Source organism: Melanotaenia boesemani, chromosome 20 (assembly GCF_017639745.1).
Source record: "Melanotaenia boesemani isolate fMelBoe1 chromosome 20, fMelBoe1.pri, whole genome shotgun sequence".
Classification (NCBI taxonomy): domain Eukaryota; kingdom Metazoa; phylum Chordata; class Actinopteri; order Atheriniformes; family Melanotaeniidae; genus Melanotaenia; species Melanotaenia boesemani.
This window is the reverse complement of record NC_055701.1, coordinates 9,559,599-9,576,393: the sequence shown is the minus strand read 5'-3', so window position 1 is coordinate 9,576,393 and position 16,795 is coordinate 9,559,599. Positions and strand designations below refer to the sequence as shown.

Sequence of the window (16,795 nt, the reverse complement as noted above, 5' to 3'; positions counted from 1 at the left end):
ACAGACGCTCTGGCAGTCTGTTCTCGCATTCAGCTCAAGAGTAGAAAATATTATTTACTGCCTTTCAGTTACAAATGGGTCCTTTTAGTATGTAACACAGATCAGCAGCACAGAAATTAGATTTAAAAAGGAAGGAAAAATTAAACACTTTATATTAAAGGACATATTTGTAAGTCATTCAACACGCACTGACAAAATAAAGACAATACAAAAGTTCACTGAAATGAACTCCGACTTTTAATAAAACGCTTTCAAATCTTACAAAAAGGCAGATAAAGTAACAATAGACACTTCCTCCCTGGAGCTTCTGAAATAATACTGTCATTCTCTCTCTTGTGATCTGTAGTCTCTATAAAAAGAGCTACAAGAAGGCAATTTGACCTGTGTGTCCTTGAAAGATTGGTTTAAAATACTGGCTATGGTAGACCAGTCATTACCGTCAACCAGCTGTATGTATACTGAAGGCCCTTTGGGTGGGTAATTGCAGAGTAAATTTAAACACAGAATATATAAGTTCACTGAAAAGAGTGCATAGTCCTAAAACATGCACAAATATTTGCCTGTAAGTTGACAGTGATGCAGCACTGTGGACTAAAGTGACTGTAAATCTTATGCATAGCTTAGAAGAGGCAACCATTGGCAGACAGTAATGTAAGTAACTGATAAAAAAAATAAATAAAAGTCAGTTGCAGAAAAAAGTAACATGAAAACAAGCAGTTTTACTAACATTTTTCCAGTTTTTTTTATTCTTTTTATCATAACTTATATTAATGCAAATGAAAACCAAAGAAGCACATAACTAAACACCTTCAGTATTTGCAGTATTAAATAATGGTACCAGAGGGCATCTGAACGGAAACATGACATAACTTAATATATACAGAAAAGTCTACAAAAACCACACACAGCCACATCCTAAACCTGAACAGATCGTATCCTCTTGAGGCTGAAGATTGTAGTCAGAGATGATGACTGTGGGCAGTGTTAAAGGGGTAATGAGTACTACAAAAGCAAGTATTGGTTGAGGAGTGGTAGTTGTAGTTGGTAGTAGTAGCTGGTAGTAGCAGTAACATCAGGGAAGTATGGAGGTTGGGGAGAGAGGAGTGTGAGAAAGCCCGAAGCTGCCAAAAACAGCTGGACGTTAAATATCAAAAGGCACTGAGGAAGGACACAGGACAGGAACAGGAAGCCCCGCACAGGAAGCACATCATCAGTGAGTCAATAGCTTAAGCCGCGTGATCCAACTGACCAGTAGTGAGCGTTCTGCCGACGTGCGCTTGGAGATGGGGGCTACGGGGGCCTTTTTCATGTCTTCCTGGTAGGGGATGGTGGCGCTGTTGTGGAGGTCTGAGTTGGAGTAGTAGCGACTGCCTCGGATGTGGTCCACGCGGACGAGGTGGCGCTCCCCTGCCCGCCTGTAGGATGGAGACCCTGATGGGACCTCCTCAGCAATGGTGGGGATCCGCTCGGTACTGAGGTATCTGTACAGGAGGTCCTCACCTAAAGCAAAGATGCAATGACAGTATAATAACAGAAGAAAAAAGGTGTTTTTTTTACTGTATGCAGCGTGTTTAGTTGTTGTTAGTCTGAAAGAAAAAGCCAAACTTTTATAAATATGAATTATTGGGGTTTCCTCTATGCAAAGCACTAAGAGATCAATTGAATTAAACTTATTCAATTAATCTAATTAAATAAGATTCATAATTTGAGCAGATTTTATTTATATTTCATAAAAGATTTGAGCTAAGTTTCTTTTAGATGCGTTATTCATTGCAGCAATGAATGACCTGGATTGAAGGGATAAATAAATAAAACTGGTGTGAAGCTGCAATAGAGTTGACAAATAACAGTAAGCATAAATGAATAGTGATTTCACAAGTGACAGCCATATGTTCCGCATCCACAGCTGCAGCATCGTGTCAATCCAACAATGAAAATATTGCAGTCAGTGTAAAAAGTATGGCAGTCATCCCGATAACAACAGACAGCATCACCGCCCTAAAACATGATAAAATAGGGTCGACTAAAGGAATGAACTTAACACTGTTTGCTAGGTAAAAATATTGAATCAATCAATTTATGATGTGTGTTGTATAATAAAATAAGTGGGTTGTCTGATCTTGTTATTATTTGTATGGTCAGTTTCTAACAACAAACCACATATACCTGAATATTCACATCAAAATAAAAAAAATATTTAGGTGTCACATTTATTTGTTTGATGTAGTTGCTTCTTCCAGAGAAATAAGGGCCTCTCCAAAGGAAAGAAATGTTTAGCTGTAATTTTTTATTTGAACCACTTAAAAAAACTGAGATTAAAGACGTGATCAGGGAAACAAAGCTTTTCCTAATGATACACTTTTACTTCAACTACTCAGATTTAAATGTAAAAAAAAAAAACATCTGGACTGACTGAGAGCATAATTGTTAAGCAATAAAGGAAATCTTAAAGAATACAATTTGCCTAATAACATGTGTTTTAAACTCCTTTGATGTACTGATGGATCATATATCTTAATTATCTTTTTTCCTCAAATAAACAGCACACAACCCCTCTCAAATGGTTTCCATTTGAAATGAGCAGTGTCCGAAAAAACATGCAGAGTCCAAATCCCATTTTGAGGGTGCATAAGCTACTGGAGACATTTGCGTTCCCTGTTCTCCAGAACCACAGACGGGGAAAATATAACTCTCCGAGTGAGGTTAATAGAACAGAAATATAAGTTAATATTACAACATTATTACCTGAAACTATGTGTATACATACCTTTCCTGCCCTGTGCCCAGGGTTTAGCATAAGGATCAATTACTCCAACACAGGTATCTGCTGGCATTGACAGTGGCCGGGGTTTACCTTGAGACAAAAGTTCCAATAAGGTGACTAGTGATATTTGAAGAACATCATGACTCAGCATTTGTGAGCGACATATTTATAAAATGCCTTGAAGAGTAGGTACTGACCACGTGACGGCTTATGCTCCCTCATTCTGGGCTGAATGACGTTGGCTTCAATCGGACAGCCAGCACTCAGTTTGTCATAATCTGGGATGGGACATCGTCTTCTGTTCTCCTGGTCCAGGAAGGAGTTGGGTGACTCAGACCCCTTTGGTCTTTTACTAATGCTGGGGAAGGAGTCTGTTCTCATCTCTCTGCAGAAACAAATGTGCGCTTATTAATCATAGCTCAGCCTGCCATTCTACAGCATTCCGGTTTCATGGAGCATATCACGATTACGATGATTCACAAGTGAAACTACTTCTTCCAGTATTTTACTGAAGTGGTTATATTTTGTCAGGGTGGCACTGGTGGGAGCAGAATGGGCTGAAGACGGGCGGAGGAGAACATGCAGTAGGAGGAGGTGTACTGATAACATGAATGTTGCCCACTCATTATCCACAAGCTGCAAACTTCTGAGTTGGAAAACGCAGCAGAAGTTGACTGGCTGTGTGACTGCAGGGGGCAGATGCCCTTTCTCCTACCTGCTGTTAGTTCTTTTAGTTTCAGCTTACATTTATTTTTCTCTCTTTTTGAATTTCTAACTTTCAGATCTCAGCCTGCTGAATTGAATACAACCTTATGAAACAAGTCATTAAAAACAAAATCAGATGACTCACCGTGGGGTGTAGGGCACAAGAGGAGGAGGTGGAATGTACAAATCCAAGATAGCTGGCTTCTCTTTTTTGGTAGATCCATTGGCTGAACTGCAGGGGGACTGAGCTCTCATCATTGAGGTATTGCTCTGGAAAAAAGATACAGAGCAATTATGAGTGAATACCATCTCAATAACCACAAGGTTTAACACTAAATGTGCCCATCTTACTGCACATACAGTACCAGTCCCAGTCACTGTTACGGCCAGGTTTTCACTCATCGTTCAAGGGTTTTAATAAAATGGATTTATTTTACCTTTACCAGCTGTCCCCACCGTCATCTTTTGTTACGCCCAATCATGCCCCTGAATCGGGTCGTAACAGCCACAAACAAATTAAGTTGTTGCTTATGGTTTCTGGCAACTAAATTTGTCTTCCTGGCAGTTGGGAGGAGTTCACCATATATGGTGAGACATTTAGTGCTTGTGTGAGTTTAAGGATAAATTTTCTTGTTTGAGGTATGGAAAGATTGTGAGTCAAGCCTAAAATAGCATGTGAAATATGTACTCATTTACCACAATTATGTTCCCTAACACTCTCTAACATCATGTCGACTGTATATTTCAGTCTTATTAGCAGCTATTTACAGAGATACAGTGTTGTAGATAGTTTTTTTTCCTTGTAAAAAGAAGCTTTCCTGTGCACACATTGTACAGTATTACAAAGTCTTTGTGATCCATTCTTGAATAAGGGTGTGTGATTTGTCTGTTTTGACTTTGGATCATTATTACCATAGATAAACTGAGATGGCTGACTTGGATATCTCGGAGTACTTGTTAAAACAAGAGGCTGATGCACATGTTGACATTGGCCGCCATTGTGTTTAGAGTCCAACTGTAGTATCACCTCATCTTTCCTTCTCAGGTTCTAAGACAGGCTACGCATGAGAAGGCGGTTCCACAGAAGTCTAAGTTCACAACAAGCTCATTGACTCCCTGTCTGTTAGAAGGAGAATCTGGTGCCAAGACAGTTAAATGCCAGCTTAAGTCTAATGTCTTCACACGATGGTTAATCAGAAACTAGACCATGGTCACATAACCACATTGGTTCAATATTTATTAGTCATCTCATATTGTTGTTTAAATAGCAGACATTTGGGAAGTTTTGTCAAAAAGCCCAAGTTCACAATTTTATGCCCCACTGATTTTTTTTAATGGCAACACCTGAGTCATTTGTGTCTGATAAAGCCAAACAGATTCAGACATTACATGCCGATGTCATGAGACTTTGTTTGCCTCTTTTGTTGTTCATGAAAAAAAAAAAAAAAACACTTCAATGCTGTATTCAATTCAGCCAGCAGCACTTTTAGGGTGGCCCTGTCTGAACTTGCTGTGTTTGAACCAACTCCCCAAAAAGCTCATAATTGTTTGTCAATGACAAGACAGCCATACACAGGCTTTTTGTTAAAGTGTATACGAGTGCACTTTTGTGAGTGTGTACCTGAGGTACAGGAGGCTTCCAGCGCATGTTTTTAAGTGGGGCGGGGGTGAAACTAGTTGTGCCTGTGGGTCTCTTCTTAAGCAGTAGAACCACACCTTTAGGGTCTTCTCTCAGTTTGAAAACCAAGTTTTTAAGCTGCCAACCCACCTGTTAAACAGAATGTAAACAAATATATATATATAAATAAAAAAACAATAATTAAATTATAATCATGTATATTTTAGCCATGATAAGATACTCACCACAGTCTGCTGGTTAACTTGGATCACCTCATCACCAGCATGGATCTTTCTTGACAAGTCTGCAGGAGACTAAAAAACAAAAATAGACAGTGAAGTTCAAAACCTGACTAATGACTTTTTACTCTTTATCCATTCAATTTATGTCATGTCTGCTCTTAGATTCACTCATCAGGGAGCAAATATGGTAAACAAACGATAAAAAAGGAGAAAGTGGCTTTCCGTGAGTATAAATGTCAGTTGAATTGTTTTTCATTTCACAACAAAGCCAAACAGGATTAACTTGTCATTATGGGTGATGATTCAGGTCCTGATTCATACTTGTGTACTGGAAGCATGAAGATCTAACTGTGGTGATGATGCTGGTGCATTAGTCACTGACTGGTTGTGTCAGTAAGAGGAAAAGGTAGGACTTCTTTTTGTGGAGGCTGTTTGTGATGTTTGCCAGCTTGAGGAGGCAAGAAACAAACAATTCCCTTTGCAGATGAGTTGTTCTTAACTCCTGCAGATTTTGCAGCTGAACGTGCCCACAGTGGAGGAGGTGGAGGAGGAAGAGTGTTTTTTTTTAAAACCAAAATCAGAAACTTGCTTTTAAGAGTACGAATAATTAATTTCTGCAAGAAGAGCTGAGTTGTTGCAGTGTGTATATTGTCATACTTACATGTTCTGTGGTTCCAGTGATTACATGTAATCCATCATAAGTAGACTTGATGTACATTCCCTGGGTTAAAATAAATAAATAAATAAATAAAACACCTCACTTATGGTTTTGGTATAAAGACAATATTCCCTAAGGGCAGACAAATGTATGACAGAGATGGGGGGGGGCACAATTTGACACACATTGCATACATTCCTGGCTTAGAAATCCAAGAAGCAGACAGCAAGTTTTGGGTTTAACAAAAGGGAAGACATGAAAAGGAAAATTGATGAGCATTCCTCACCAGACCCTCGCCCGGCTTGATGTTGGTCAACTGGACTTCCTCCAAGCAGGCCGACTGGCTCATCAGGGGGTCAGATGTGGTTCTCACGGTCTGATCACAGATACTGTTCAATGTCTTAGACTGCAAAGGCAAAGACAGAACAAAATGCTTCAGTGAAGAAAGAAGCACAAGACTTTTATAAACGTTTCACATAGATCATAAGTGGTGTAGTAAATCTTCTAAAAAGGTGTTATGCCTATGTCAGTCATCAGTTACGTTATACAGGTTGGTTAAACTGGTCGGGTTGCATAGCCACCCATGACCTTCATGACTCAAAAGGCTTATCGTTTATCAGTTATCTCCCTCACTGTATAAATGCATCTTTATCTTGGAGTTTACTGCAAGGCTTAATGGCCTAAAAGGGGACTATTAGTGTGCCATTAACTGGATGTATCAGTGTACGCACAACACTTAAATCAGCCCTGTGCGCACACCTCTTTCTTTGTCCCTTGTACCTCTAAGGACAAAAACTGTAATTTGTCACCATTAGAGAGGAACTGTGGCACAAACATATTATTTTAAGCAAGTGAAGTATACTTTGTGGAGCTGAGCTTACAATGCAACTCATAAAATAAAAAAAATATGGTTACATATAAGGCGGAGAAGATGCATGAAGCAGCATGGAGGGCAAAAGAAACAAAAAAGGCAGACTAAAAGAAGAAAGACAACTCTACTGTGGAATAAGAATTCTAAGAGTTGTAGATGAAGCCCAGTTTCAGCCTACAGAGTCTGGAGAGTGTCAGCAACAGGAAACACTGATTGATGGTTGGGGGCGTGTTAGAGCCGCCTCCTCTGTTGGCGATCCTATAGACCTGTCTGCTCTTTTCACTCAGAAAGTGACCTTGTTGCTGAAAGCATTAAGGCTTTTTCCCCACTATACATGAGCGTCTGGGTCTTCTTTAGTTTACATTTTGGGAAATAAGAAGCAACGCATTATACTTACAACTTCTAGGATCTTTTCTTCCATCTCGTAAACACTGCAGTCCTGTAGCAAAGGAGACAATGATGACAGATTACACTTGTGAGCAGTAAACAACAGGGAAGAAGAAAAAGTTATTCAGCTGCTTGAGAGAAAAAGTATAGGGGTTAGGTGAATACAATATAATCAGAATCCCGCATATAGAACTGAGAAAAATGGAGAGCAGCCACAAAAAACAGCTTTTAGTTTCAAATGACTTCTTTGCCTAAATTCTCTAGAGGCCATAATTGCACAACAGCCTTTGTGGTTCAGCATACTGTGCTGGAAATTAAATTCCACTAGAACACATATAGCAATAATGTGTAGCTGACAAGCCTGGGATAAAACGTGTGATAGCACTCAGAAAAACAGTCTCTCAAACAGAAGCAGTGCTGCTTTCTGCAGTTGCATGCAGGTGGACTTAAGGAGCCAGAGAGTCTCTGGGAGTAATCTTAAATGCATTGGTGAAGGAGCCACTGGTAAAATCTGCTAATTCAGCTGGGAACCATCCACCTACCCCTTCTGAATGTGTGCCTGCACAAGTCTCACACAGCTGGACTTGAAACAGCTGAGGCAACAGCCTCACTTGACAACTGTGTTGTAGGTGATGAGAGGGTTTATGCCAAGAGGGTGTGGGTTCACACTAAATGTGCTTGTAGATAGATGTTTTGGAATTGACTTTATGATGGGAATGCCTTTAGGTAAGTTTTCCATCAAAACACAGGTGAAATGCATGTCAAAACGAGACAGCATTAAAAAAAAGTCTAACCTAGTCTCTTATGTCTCGAGAGCTTCCACAAGCCGTAAACTTTTGTCAAAACAAAAGAAAAAGAAAACTGGTGGTGACATGCATAGGCATGTGCCAAGTACAAAGCCAGCCCTGTTGCTCTTTGTAAATCCATTGTGCAGACAGCGAATGGAGGTCGAGAGAAAGTTTTTCTGTATTTCCATAGCTTGCACATTCCACTGGGCTAAAGGGGAGCGTCTGTTTTCAGATACACTCTGCTCGTCATCCTGTTGGTTTGTTTGGACTAAAAAGATCTGAACAACTATCTGTGACCACGAACAATAGATTTACATCAAAACAAAAATCTTATGTTCCCTAAACATTCATTTTGATCTGAGTTTGGCCAATCTTGATCAGTGACTATGCTGTTTTAAGACTTTGCCAGGTTTCCCTTATTTAAGGGAAAAATGGAGAGTTATACAAAAACATTAGTTATGGAGAAAGACACAATCATTGTAGGTTTCACATGACATACTCTGGTCCCAAAACCATGTTTCCATACAATTTATTCTGTCATTACAGCCAGGAATATATGGTGGTTTCAGAAAGAATTTAGCTATGCTTGTGTAAACAAGCAACTTCAGGTTATTTTTGCAGAGTGAACCATGTCTGGATGACTACACCGTGGACTGAGCCAAAACAGATGAATTACAAATACATATTTTGAAATTTAGAAGTAAACGAAACACTAAAATTATGAGCTGCAGACTAAACTGAATTGGTAAATTTCTCATCAAGCTTCAACAAAGTATCAGATCACGTGAAAACAAAAGCACAGATAATCCTACAATCGGTTTGTGATATCAAAAGAAATCTCACATCTTTGATAAAAACCAAAGAAAGGGAGGCAGATCATAACTAAGCACTGTGAGAGGCAGAAGGACAATTCCCTGGGTGTACTGATCCCTCACATTATGGACTTGATCCCACGACCAGTGTGGATCAAATGACTCTGTGTGCAGCTTGTTGGGCTTTTGATCTGCCACTAGAATGGATTTGCATGGCCGAGCAATGAAGTAGCCGAGAGGAAGGAGTGCTGGCACAGGGCAGGAACCTGGACTGGCTTCACATCAGCAGCAAAATTTCAAGCCGGACACTCCAAGATCCAGATATTTACCTTATGTCAGCATATGATATTGCCAACGGATGCATTGTACCCTTTTCTGCAATTTGGGTGACTTTCTACTAAATAGAGATGAATAAACTTCACATCATACTGCAACTGAGAAGTGGGAGGCTTGAAAAATGTGTTCTTTGAAAGAAAACGACCTCCACTCTGACAGGTCAGCCAAGACGGGTGATGTGGTAACAGTTTTATAGCCGTGCTCCATTGTATATGTACACACAGCCTTCAGTCAGCCACGACTCATAAATTGCGTGATCTAAAAAGCCTTAATTCTTGGTTGAAGTTCATGAACCGCCACAGCGAACCTCACGCTGTCCTCCCCCACCATAAAACTAATCACAGAGGCAGCCTCCTGTGCAACCTATTTTATTTTTTATTTTAACCAGTGGTTTGTAGGTTAGCCCCACACAAATCCAAACAAATGAGAAATAAATATGGCAGTTTAGATACATAAATGATGGGGTTTGTTAGTTGATATGAGCTGGTTCAAGACTAATGGACCAAACTGCTTCTCTGCTCTGAGAGAGGAAACTAATAGCTCAAGTCTTATGAGACTCTTTCAGCACCTATCAGATGTTGATTCTGCACCATACCCTCAGAGGTTCACATGAAAGTGTGGGAAACGTATACCCCCACTTCTACTGGATGACCATGACCGAGACACCCACAGTAAATCACCAGGCCTGCTGAAATCCCAGACGCTGGTGAGGAAATGGGCACTCTGGGAAAGGAATTTATTTTGATGCATTAATCCACGAAATTAAAATAAATAAATAAAAATTAATCCACGAAAAATGACACCTGGAGCCTCAGCAGCCACAGTCACTGGTAGTGTAAAATGCTTAAGAACAACTCAAAGGATGAAAACCTGTACATACAAATCAAAGACATGATATTGACATAAAATGTGTGAAACATATATGCATGTATAGCTAACAACTACCAGTTGCAATAAATGTAAAGCAAGACAACTAACTCCTCATTTCTGCTTTCAGACAGTTTGGTTTCCTGCTGCAAGCATCTTGGAGAAGCAGAAACAGGAATGCTGGCAGCCACCTTTCAAAGAAAGTTGGTGGAAGTTTTATGAAACTGGAAACACAAAAGCAACGTTTACCAATAAACGTCCCCACACTGCAGGGGTCTCCTCGTTAGCAAGCAAAAGGGAGGAAGGAGACCTCCCCCCCCAAAAAAAAAAAACATCAGAATTTGCAATAATGTGCTCAGACTCTTGGCTTCAGGCTTATGTCATGACTGCCAGACCACATTTCCCATAACGCTCTTCTCTTGCATTTTATATTGTGTCTGTGCCCCTGGGCTGGCTCAGTGGAAAAAAAAGCTATTGTGTGTATGTTTCTGAGGGGGCTAGCTACATGTGCACTGTTGAGCTAAGTAGCATGCAGACCTGTTGAACTGTGGTGGTGAGCTCCAGGCACAGCTGAATGATCTTGTTCTTGGTGGCTGTAAAGTCACTGATCCCTGTAAGAGGAGTCCTGCAGCGACAAAAAAAAAGTGGGAGGAGAACATAAAGAGATGAGTTGTAATGATATGTTTTCATTTGAAATTGGTCTGATGATCAATAAAAGTAACATTTCTCTGCCAAAACTACAACTACTACTATATTGTTATTTGGAGGTTGATTCACTGTCTCTACTCTGCTCTCACATATTAACATTTATTTTATCACAATACAATTTAGTTGCTTTAACTAAGCTTGACACAGAAAGAAAAGCTTCATTTCAGCCAGGAAATACTTAAACCAGCTTGAAATGCACAAATTTTATAATGTTTTGGATCAGTTCAACAGTAGGGCATGGGTTTTTCTGCCAGTTCCTGTCAAATCCCTTAGCATGCATAGCTTCTGTTTTAAAACTGTTCATAACATTAAAGTGACATGACATGTTTGACCACATAAGGAAGAATTTCCTTCTTGTCTGCAGTTTAGATTAGACACTGTGCAAACACAAAGCCATATATATATATATATATATATATATATATATATATATATATATATATATATATATATATATATATATATAAACATTTTTTTCTTTTATTCAAAGCTGGTGTGGTTCAGTAATGTGCAGCCAGTTTGAACAGCTGTTATTACCTGTCAAGCCAAGCCAGGAGACTCTTAGCAGCACCTATCAGCTCCACCACAGAGGTAAGGAAGTCATTGGGAGGCTTTCGAGAGTTGCTTCCGTTGTACCCTGGGCTTTTTCTGCGTTCAGCTGTTGCCATGTGGAGACTACTGGTTGCAGCTCTCATCCTCACAACTAGGTTCTTCAAGTTATCAGTTTCCACTCCATAATTCTGAAAAAAAGTATTAAAAAACTGATTTAAGGCATAATAAACAAATACAGATAAAAAAAAAAAGTCTCAAGAAGGCAGTCTAGACTGGAGAGATGCGTGCATGCTAATCCTTGGAGGTTTTTTTTATCCCTTGGAAAAACATGTTGTTTCCTGTACAGTGCATGGCTATAATCATTGCTTTGACAGATTTGCTCCAAGTGTGCACAAGCCATTACCTAATTTCTATCAAGCACCGAAAAGTTTGCATTCTTGAGCCTGGGTTGTTTCCTGCCTTTGCATTCCTTTATGGGTAATTCACATTCACAAAGGATGCATGCTCAGCATCTTCATGGGTCACTTCATACAGTACAAATCATACAGTACAAATCACCAGGGAGACTGAGCTGTATGAACATGCACATATTTCCTGGGGGTTAAGTGTGGGTCTAAAGAACTAACTTGTAATGTTTTGACTGGGTAAATGGTTTTAGAGTAATGTGTCTTTTATAAGTAAACAGAGGAAGGGTGGCCTGGCTCTTGTCTTGGTAAAAGTCAGCTTACAGGGTGTTGCTTTGCTGCCAGCAGTTTTACTCTCCATGTGACGAACCAGTGGCCAAATATTGCTTTGCAAGGAGTAAAACAGCACGTGTTTGGCAGCTAATGGCAGAAATCTGCAAGTGGTTAGTGTGTCATTTTTTATTCTGCTGTTGCTCAAAGACACATACAAGTCAATCCACTCATTTCGATCCCAGAGGAAACACTTGAATAATTGGACAAGTCAAACTGTGGCTCTTGGCAGCTTTATTTAATGCCACTGTTGACATGAAATGGATTGTTGAAACATTACAGATATGCAAACTAGATCAAAGAGTTTATGGAAAATGGGAAAAAAATAATAATCAAATGCTTTGGCATAGCATTCAGTCAGTCAGAAAGTGCGATTTCAGCACTTTCAAGATCAAATATTTCTCCTGTGTTTTTATTAGCAGGCTAATCACACAGTCAAAAAGTGTCTCGGACTGGCCCATATACAGTATGTCTGGTGGGCTTTTGTCCCACACTGCCAGCTGAGCCTCCAAAAGATAAATAAAATCCAGAGGCTTCAACAAAACATAAAACCTTTAATTTTCAAAACATTTTCAGCCAGATTTTTGAGCTGTCAGTGACTTTTTTTTCCAACCAGAGTTCATGTTCTGGTTGGGGGGCTCACTGAAGGGACTATAAATTGACATGTGTCCTTGGCAAAAATAAAGCTGAAACAACACATTACCTCCTGACCTCACCACAGGGATTAAGCATCTGACTTTACTATTCAAGATGCAAATGAAACATGGACATGTATGTATATGTCTGTTGCTGTAATGTCCCATTAAAGGTTAAGTGTTACATTATACAATGAGAGGACAGATTTACTCTGATGCAACTGTAAAAGGTATAGCTGTAAGCATGATGAGACCAGGTGATTTGTTTTATATTTATAATGTATATTTAATGTTTTACAGATACAACTAATGTTTGTGTGCGGGAGGATTATGAGTTGCTGGTGGGTCACTGGGGTTTAAGAACAAATATTAAGGTCCTGACTTTCAGCACTTACTCTGCAGAAAGTATCAAGGCTGAGAGATGTCCAGTAAAATTAATTGAATGTTCTTTCTTTGTCTCTAGATAGCAGTTTGGACTTGATAGCTTTTGGCCAGAAGCGCAGCCCGAGTATGAATCTTTCCTATGTTTGGCCATCAGTCATCAGGACTTAGGTTTGAACTGTTAACAGGATATTATACTATAAGGTAAAATCTTTATCATGTGTGGAGATGCATAAAGGTTTAAAACTCAAGAAGCCCAGTGGGAAAGTGTCACATAAATGGATGTGACTGCAACAGGAAATGTCTGACCATGCAGCAAAAAAAAAAAAAAGAAATAGAAAGGGGAGGGGAAAGTGTAAAGCATCTAAGAGGGGTTGTATGGGTGCTTGCGGACTGTGTTCCTGTCAGTAGCAATGACCTTGCCTCGGTTACAGCTAATTGAATCCGGGTCTTCATTTCCTCCCAAGGGACATATAGAAGGCCGAGGCCTCATTCTTAATGAGGAAAGCCCTAATGGGCAAAATAAGCATTAAGCTGCACTGCTTCGATCAGAGGTGAAAGGTTGCTAAAAGTCCAAAATTCCTGGCCATATGTTAAGGACTGTGATGGTACATGTGACAAATAAGTCCCCACCAAATTGCAAATGAAGTGCTAGAACTGCATACAAATAGTCACAATAAAAGGTTCTGAGTTTGTAGAAAAATCTAGGCTTATTTACTGTACTAGTGCTGGATGTTAAAGTTCAATAAAAAAGCAGACATGAAATGCCAAATGCTTCTATCTATTCATACCAAGGGCTACATTATACAGTTTAAGGGCAGGTTGCTGTGTGACTTAAGTTAAAAGATCAATCAGTTCGTCACTGTTCAGTGTGCTTACACAACACATTCAGTGTACAGTTTGCAGTGTGCATATCTGGATAATTTACATTATCTAATGTGACCCCATCACAATAACTATGAGATGCAAGCTGAAAAGATGAGAGATACACTGAACTGTGCTTTCTTGACTCCAGATGTAATAAAACTTTTGCATTATTTCTATTATTTTTTTGAGACAAAAAAGTAGCTGATGCAAACCAATTTGACCCCCAGCCTTTAGTTTAGCATCAGGGTGAGATCCAGCTTCATGCAGGGGGAGAAACTATGCTCAGGGATAAATATCGCCATGCGGGAGCGATTAATGTAAAGCGTTTTAAGAGAACATAAAGACAAAAATGCTGACACTGATCAAAACCCAGGGACCACAATCTGGGACTTTTATGGGACAGGAAGTGATAAAACTCCAAATCGATCCCATCTGCTGGAAAACCTGGTTCTCTTTCAGAAGGAGCAGACTCGGTTTTCATCTCCCTTTTCATGCTGGCAAGTTAAAGGCATAGACATTTTTGTTCAGTGGGGCGCTGTGATGATAGGCAGCTGGTCAGATGTTTCCAGGAGTAACAGGAGACAAACAGAGTATCTTAAAATGAACCAAGAGAGATCAACTGCCTCCAATAATCTCCCACAGCTTTAAACTCCCCAACAGAGCACAGGACCTCTATGACCTGATCTCTTCACTTTTACCAGTCATCCTGCTGTCCCCCCCAGTGTCCTCAGGCTGCTTCATGTGTCGTGGTGCCTCCACACCCTGCTGAGCTGTGTGGGAAATGATGAGCCCTTCTGCATCACTGGTCCTTTCAGCTTGCACATGAGAAACTAGTGGCTAAGATTTTACTGAATGCAGAGGGCAAGAGGGGGAGGGTAAATGGCCAGCAGACCAGATGCTCTGCAACAAACCCTTCCTGAAGGTCCAGTCCAATCCTACGATCATGCTTTAATCTTTTGACATCCTTGCAGACACACATGAAATATAAATTTACTAACCAGAGCGCAGAGCAGATCAACAGCCTCCAGAACAAGTTCTTGATGTCCAATCCTTGCCACCCCGAGCTCCTCCAGGTCTTGATGTGTGATCTTTAGAAGCTGTTCCCCGCTGATCTTCTCCTTCTCAAAGTTAGTTACATATTGCTGCAAGCTGTCATCCAAACCTGGACATATGAGAGGAAAAATACAAATCCTTAACCTAAACCAGTGTGTTGTTTTTCTCAAGGCTCTTTTCTTCAAAACAAAACAAAAAGAATAATGCAATCAGGCGTTGTAAAGTTTATTAGCGTGTAGCCTAATTGTGGAAATGTGAACAGTGGAGATAAGGAACAGGTGGGACGGCTATTTTCCTTAGATAAACACACCATAAACAGAGTAACGGTTGAGACTTTTAAGTCTGTTCAACTGGTTAAACAATGGATGCTATATTTGTGTGCGTATGGATAAGTGTTGTGTGAGGGTGTGGGTGCTTGCAGTAAACATGCCAGCATCAGAGGCGACCCCCCTTTGCTGCTATTTGAAGCTCGTATAACAAACTAGTTGGACCGTTACACTACAAATTGCTGCGGTCGCTGAACGTAGAAGGATGTAACTCATGGAAATACTGTGAAGAATTACACAAGGCTTTTCTGACATTGTAGTGTGAGTCATAAACTGTACTTTACATTAAACAGACAATACATGCCCTCCCTATGCATGCAGCAGAGGGGGAAAAATGAGCCTTTGTGTGTTTTGTGTGTGTGTGTATTAGCTGTGGGTGTGGAAGTAAACACTATGTCTCTTCCTATCAAAGAGTGTACAGAGAGAGGGCAGCTGCAGTGACATGGCCTGGTGCCCTGCATCTCTGAAAGACCTGTCAGCTGTGAGACACCCCAACTCCAAACCATACCACACACAAATACACACACTCACACAAATAACATCCCACAGTGTAAGGATTTCATGTTTATTTTCTGGGTGCAAAAAGCTCTACTTTAAACTCTTTGCACCGTCACCAGATGCATCAATTCACAATGTGAAGCTTGAAGTTATGAGTGGAAACTTACTGGGCGTGTTCTGTGGTCACTGTGGCACCTCGTGTCTTTATGCCTCTGTGACACTCAGTCTGTGCACCTGTTGCTGACAGTTTGCATACAGGAACAACAAAGGTACTTGTGTGGGCAATATGATAGTCAGTGCTGGCCAAACAAGATTAGACAGCATGGGTAGGACTGCCAAAGAAACTGTCTTAATTTATTACAAGTGTGTAAGAAATTCAATTGTTTTGCTGATACCCATTAATTCAGTACCACATAATACTGAATATGTAGCACATAACCTATATGTGCAGTTATCAACTGCTTTCTAATAAAGGAAAATAAAAGGTTTAGAACCACTTTAATCAGACTTTAATTTGATCATAAAGTTTTTTATGCCTCAATCCACTCCTATTATTATTTACTGTTCAAAATAAACAGTATTTGTGTAAAAAGTGATTAGTACTTTCATGAGTGAATACTCCATTGTAGTACCAAAGATGATTCATGCCAGACTTTTTGAATCCTTGGGAAAATACACTGTATATGAAAGCTCAAGTCATTTCCAGTTATTCACAAGGGAAAATCCATCATGACTTGTTAACCATTAGCCTCCACACAAGTCAAGTCCAGTTAGGCTCATTACATTTTTCTCATTCCTTGGCATGCTAATTCTCAGGCAGGACTTCAGAGAATTTTTAGATTAAACTCTGGCCCGCTGGCATTCTCTAAAAGGAATCCACTTCATATTGTAAGGAAGGGGCTGAGTGCGGGCCTGAGCCAAATACAAACACTGGGCTAGTCACTTAATATGATTAGATGGAAACAAAGACTTGGGTTCTAAAGGAGGCAAAGT

The 16,795-nt window shown here is 40.0% G+C and overlaps 1 protein-coding gene across 1 annotated transcript in view; it reads right to left on the bottom strand.

Annotated features, from left to right (window-relative positions):
- Positions 1-214: 214 nt before the first annotated feature.
- LOC121631458 (connector enhancer of kinase suppressor of ras 3-like) overlaps positions 215-16,795 on the bottom strand; it is a 31,088-nt gene continuing 14,507 nt past the window's right edge. The window contains exons 2-13 of the mRNA XM_041972372.1: positions 14,924-15,087; positions 11,294-11,496; positions 10,586-10,673; positions 7,256-7,297; positions 6,274-6,393; positions 5,991-6,050; positions 5,333-5,401; positions 5,091-5,237; positions 3,615-3,739; positions 2,962-3,149; positions 2,768-2,854; positions 215-1,500 (exon numbers count right to left, since the gene is read on the bottom strand). Of these exons, the coding sequence (XP_041828306.1) occupies positions 1,211-1,500; positions 2,768-2,854; positions 2,962-3,149; positions 3,615-3,739; positions 5,091-5,237; positions 5,333-5,401; positions 5,991-6,050; positions 6,274-6,393; positions 7,256-7,297; positions 10,586-10,673; positions 11,294-11,496; positions 14,924-15,087 (1,583 nt within the window). The 3' untranslated portion in view covers positions 215-1,210. The remainder of the gene's footprint in view (positions 1,501-2,767; positions 2,855-2,961; positions 3,150-3,614; positions 3,740-5,090; positions 5,238-5,332; positions 5,402-5,990; positions 6,051-6,273; positions 6,394-7,255; positions 7,298-10,585; positions 10,674-11,293; positions 11,497-14,923; positions 15,088-16,795) is intronic.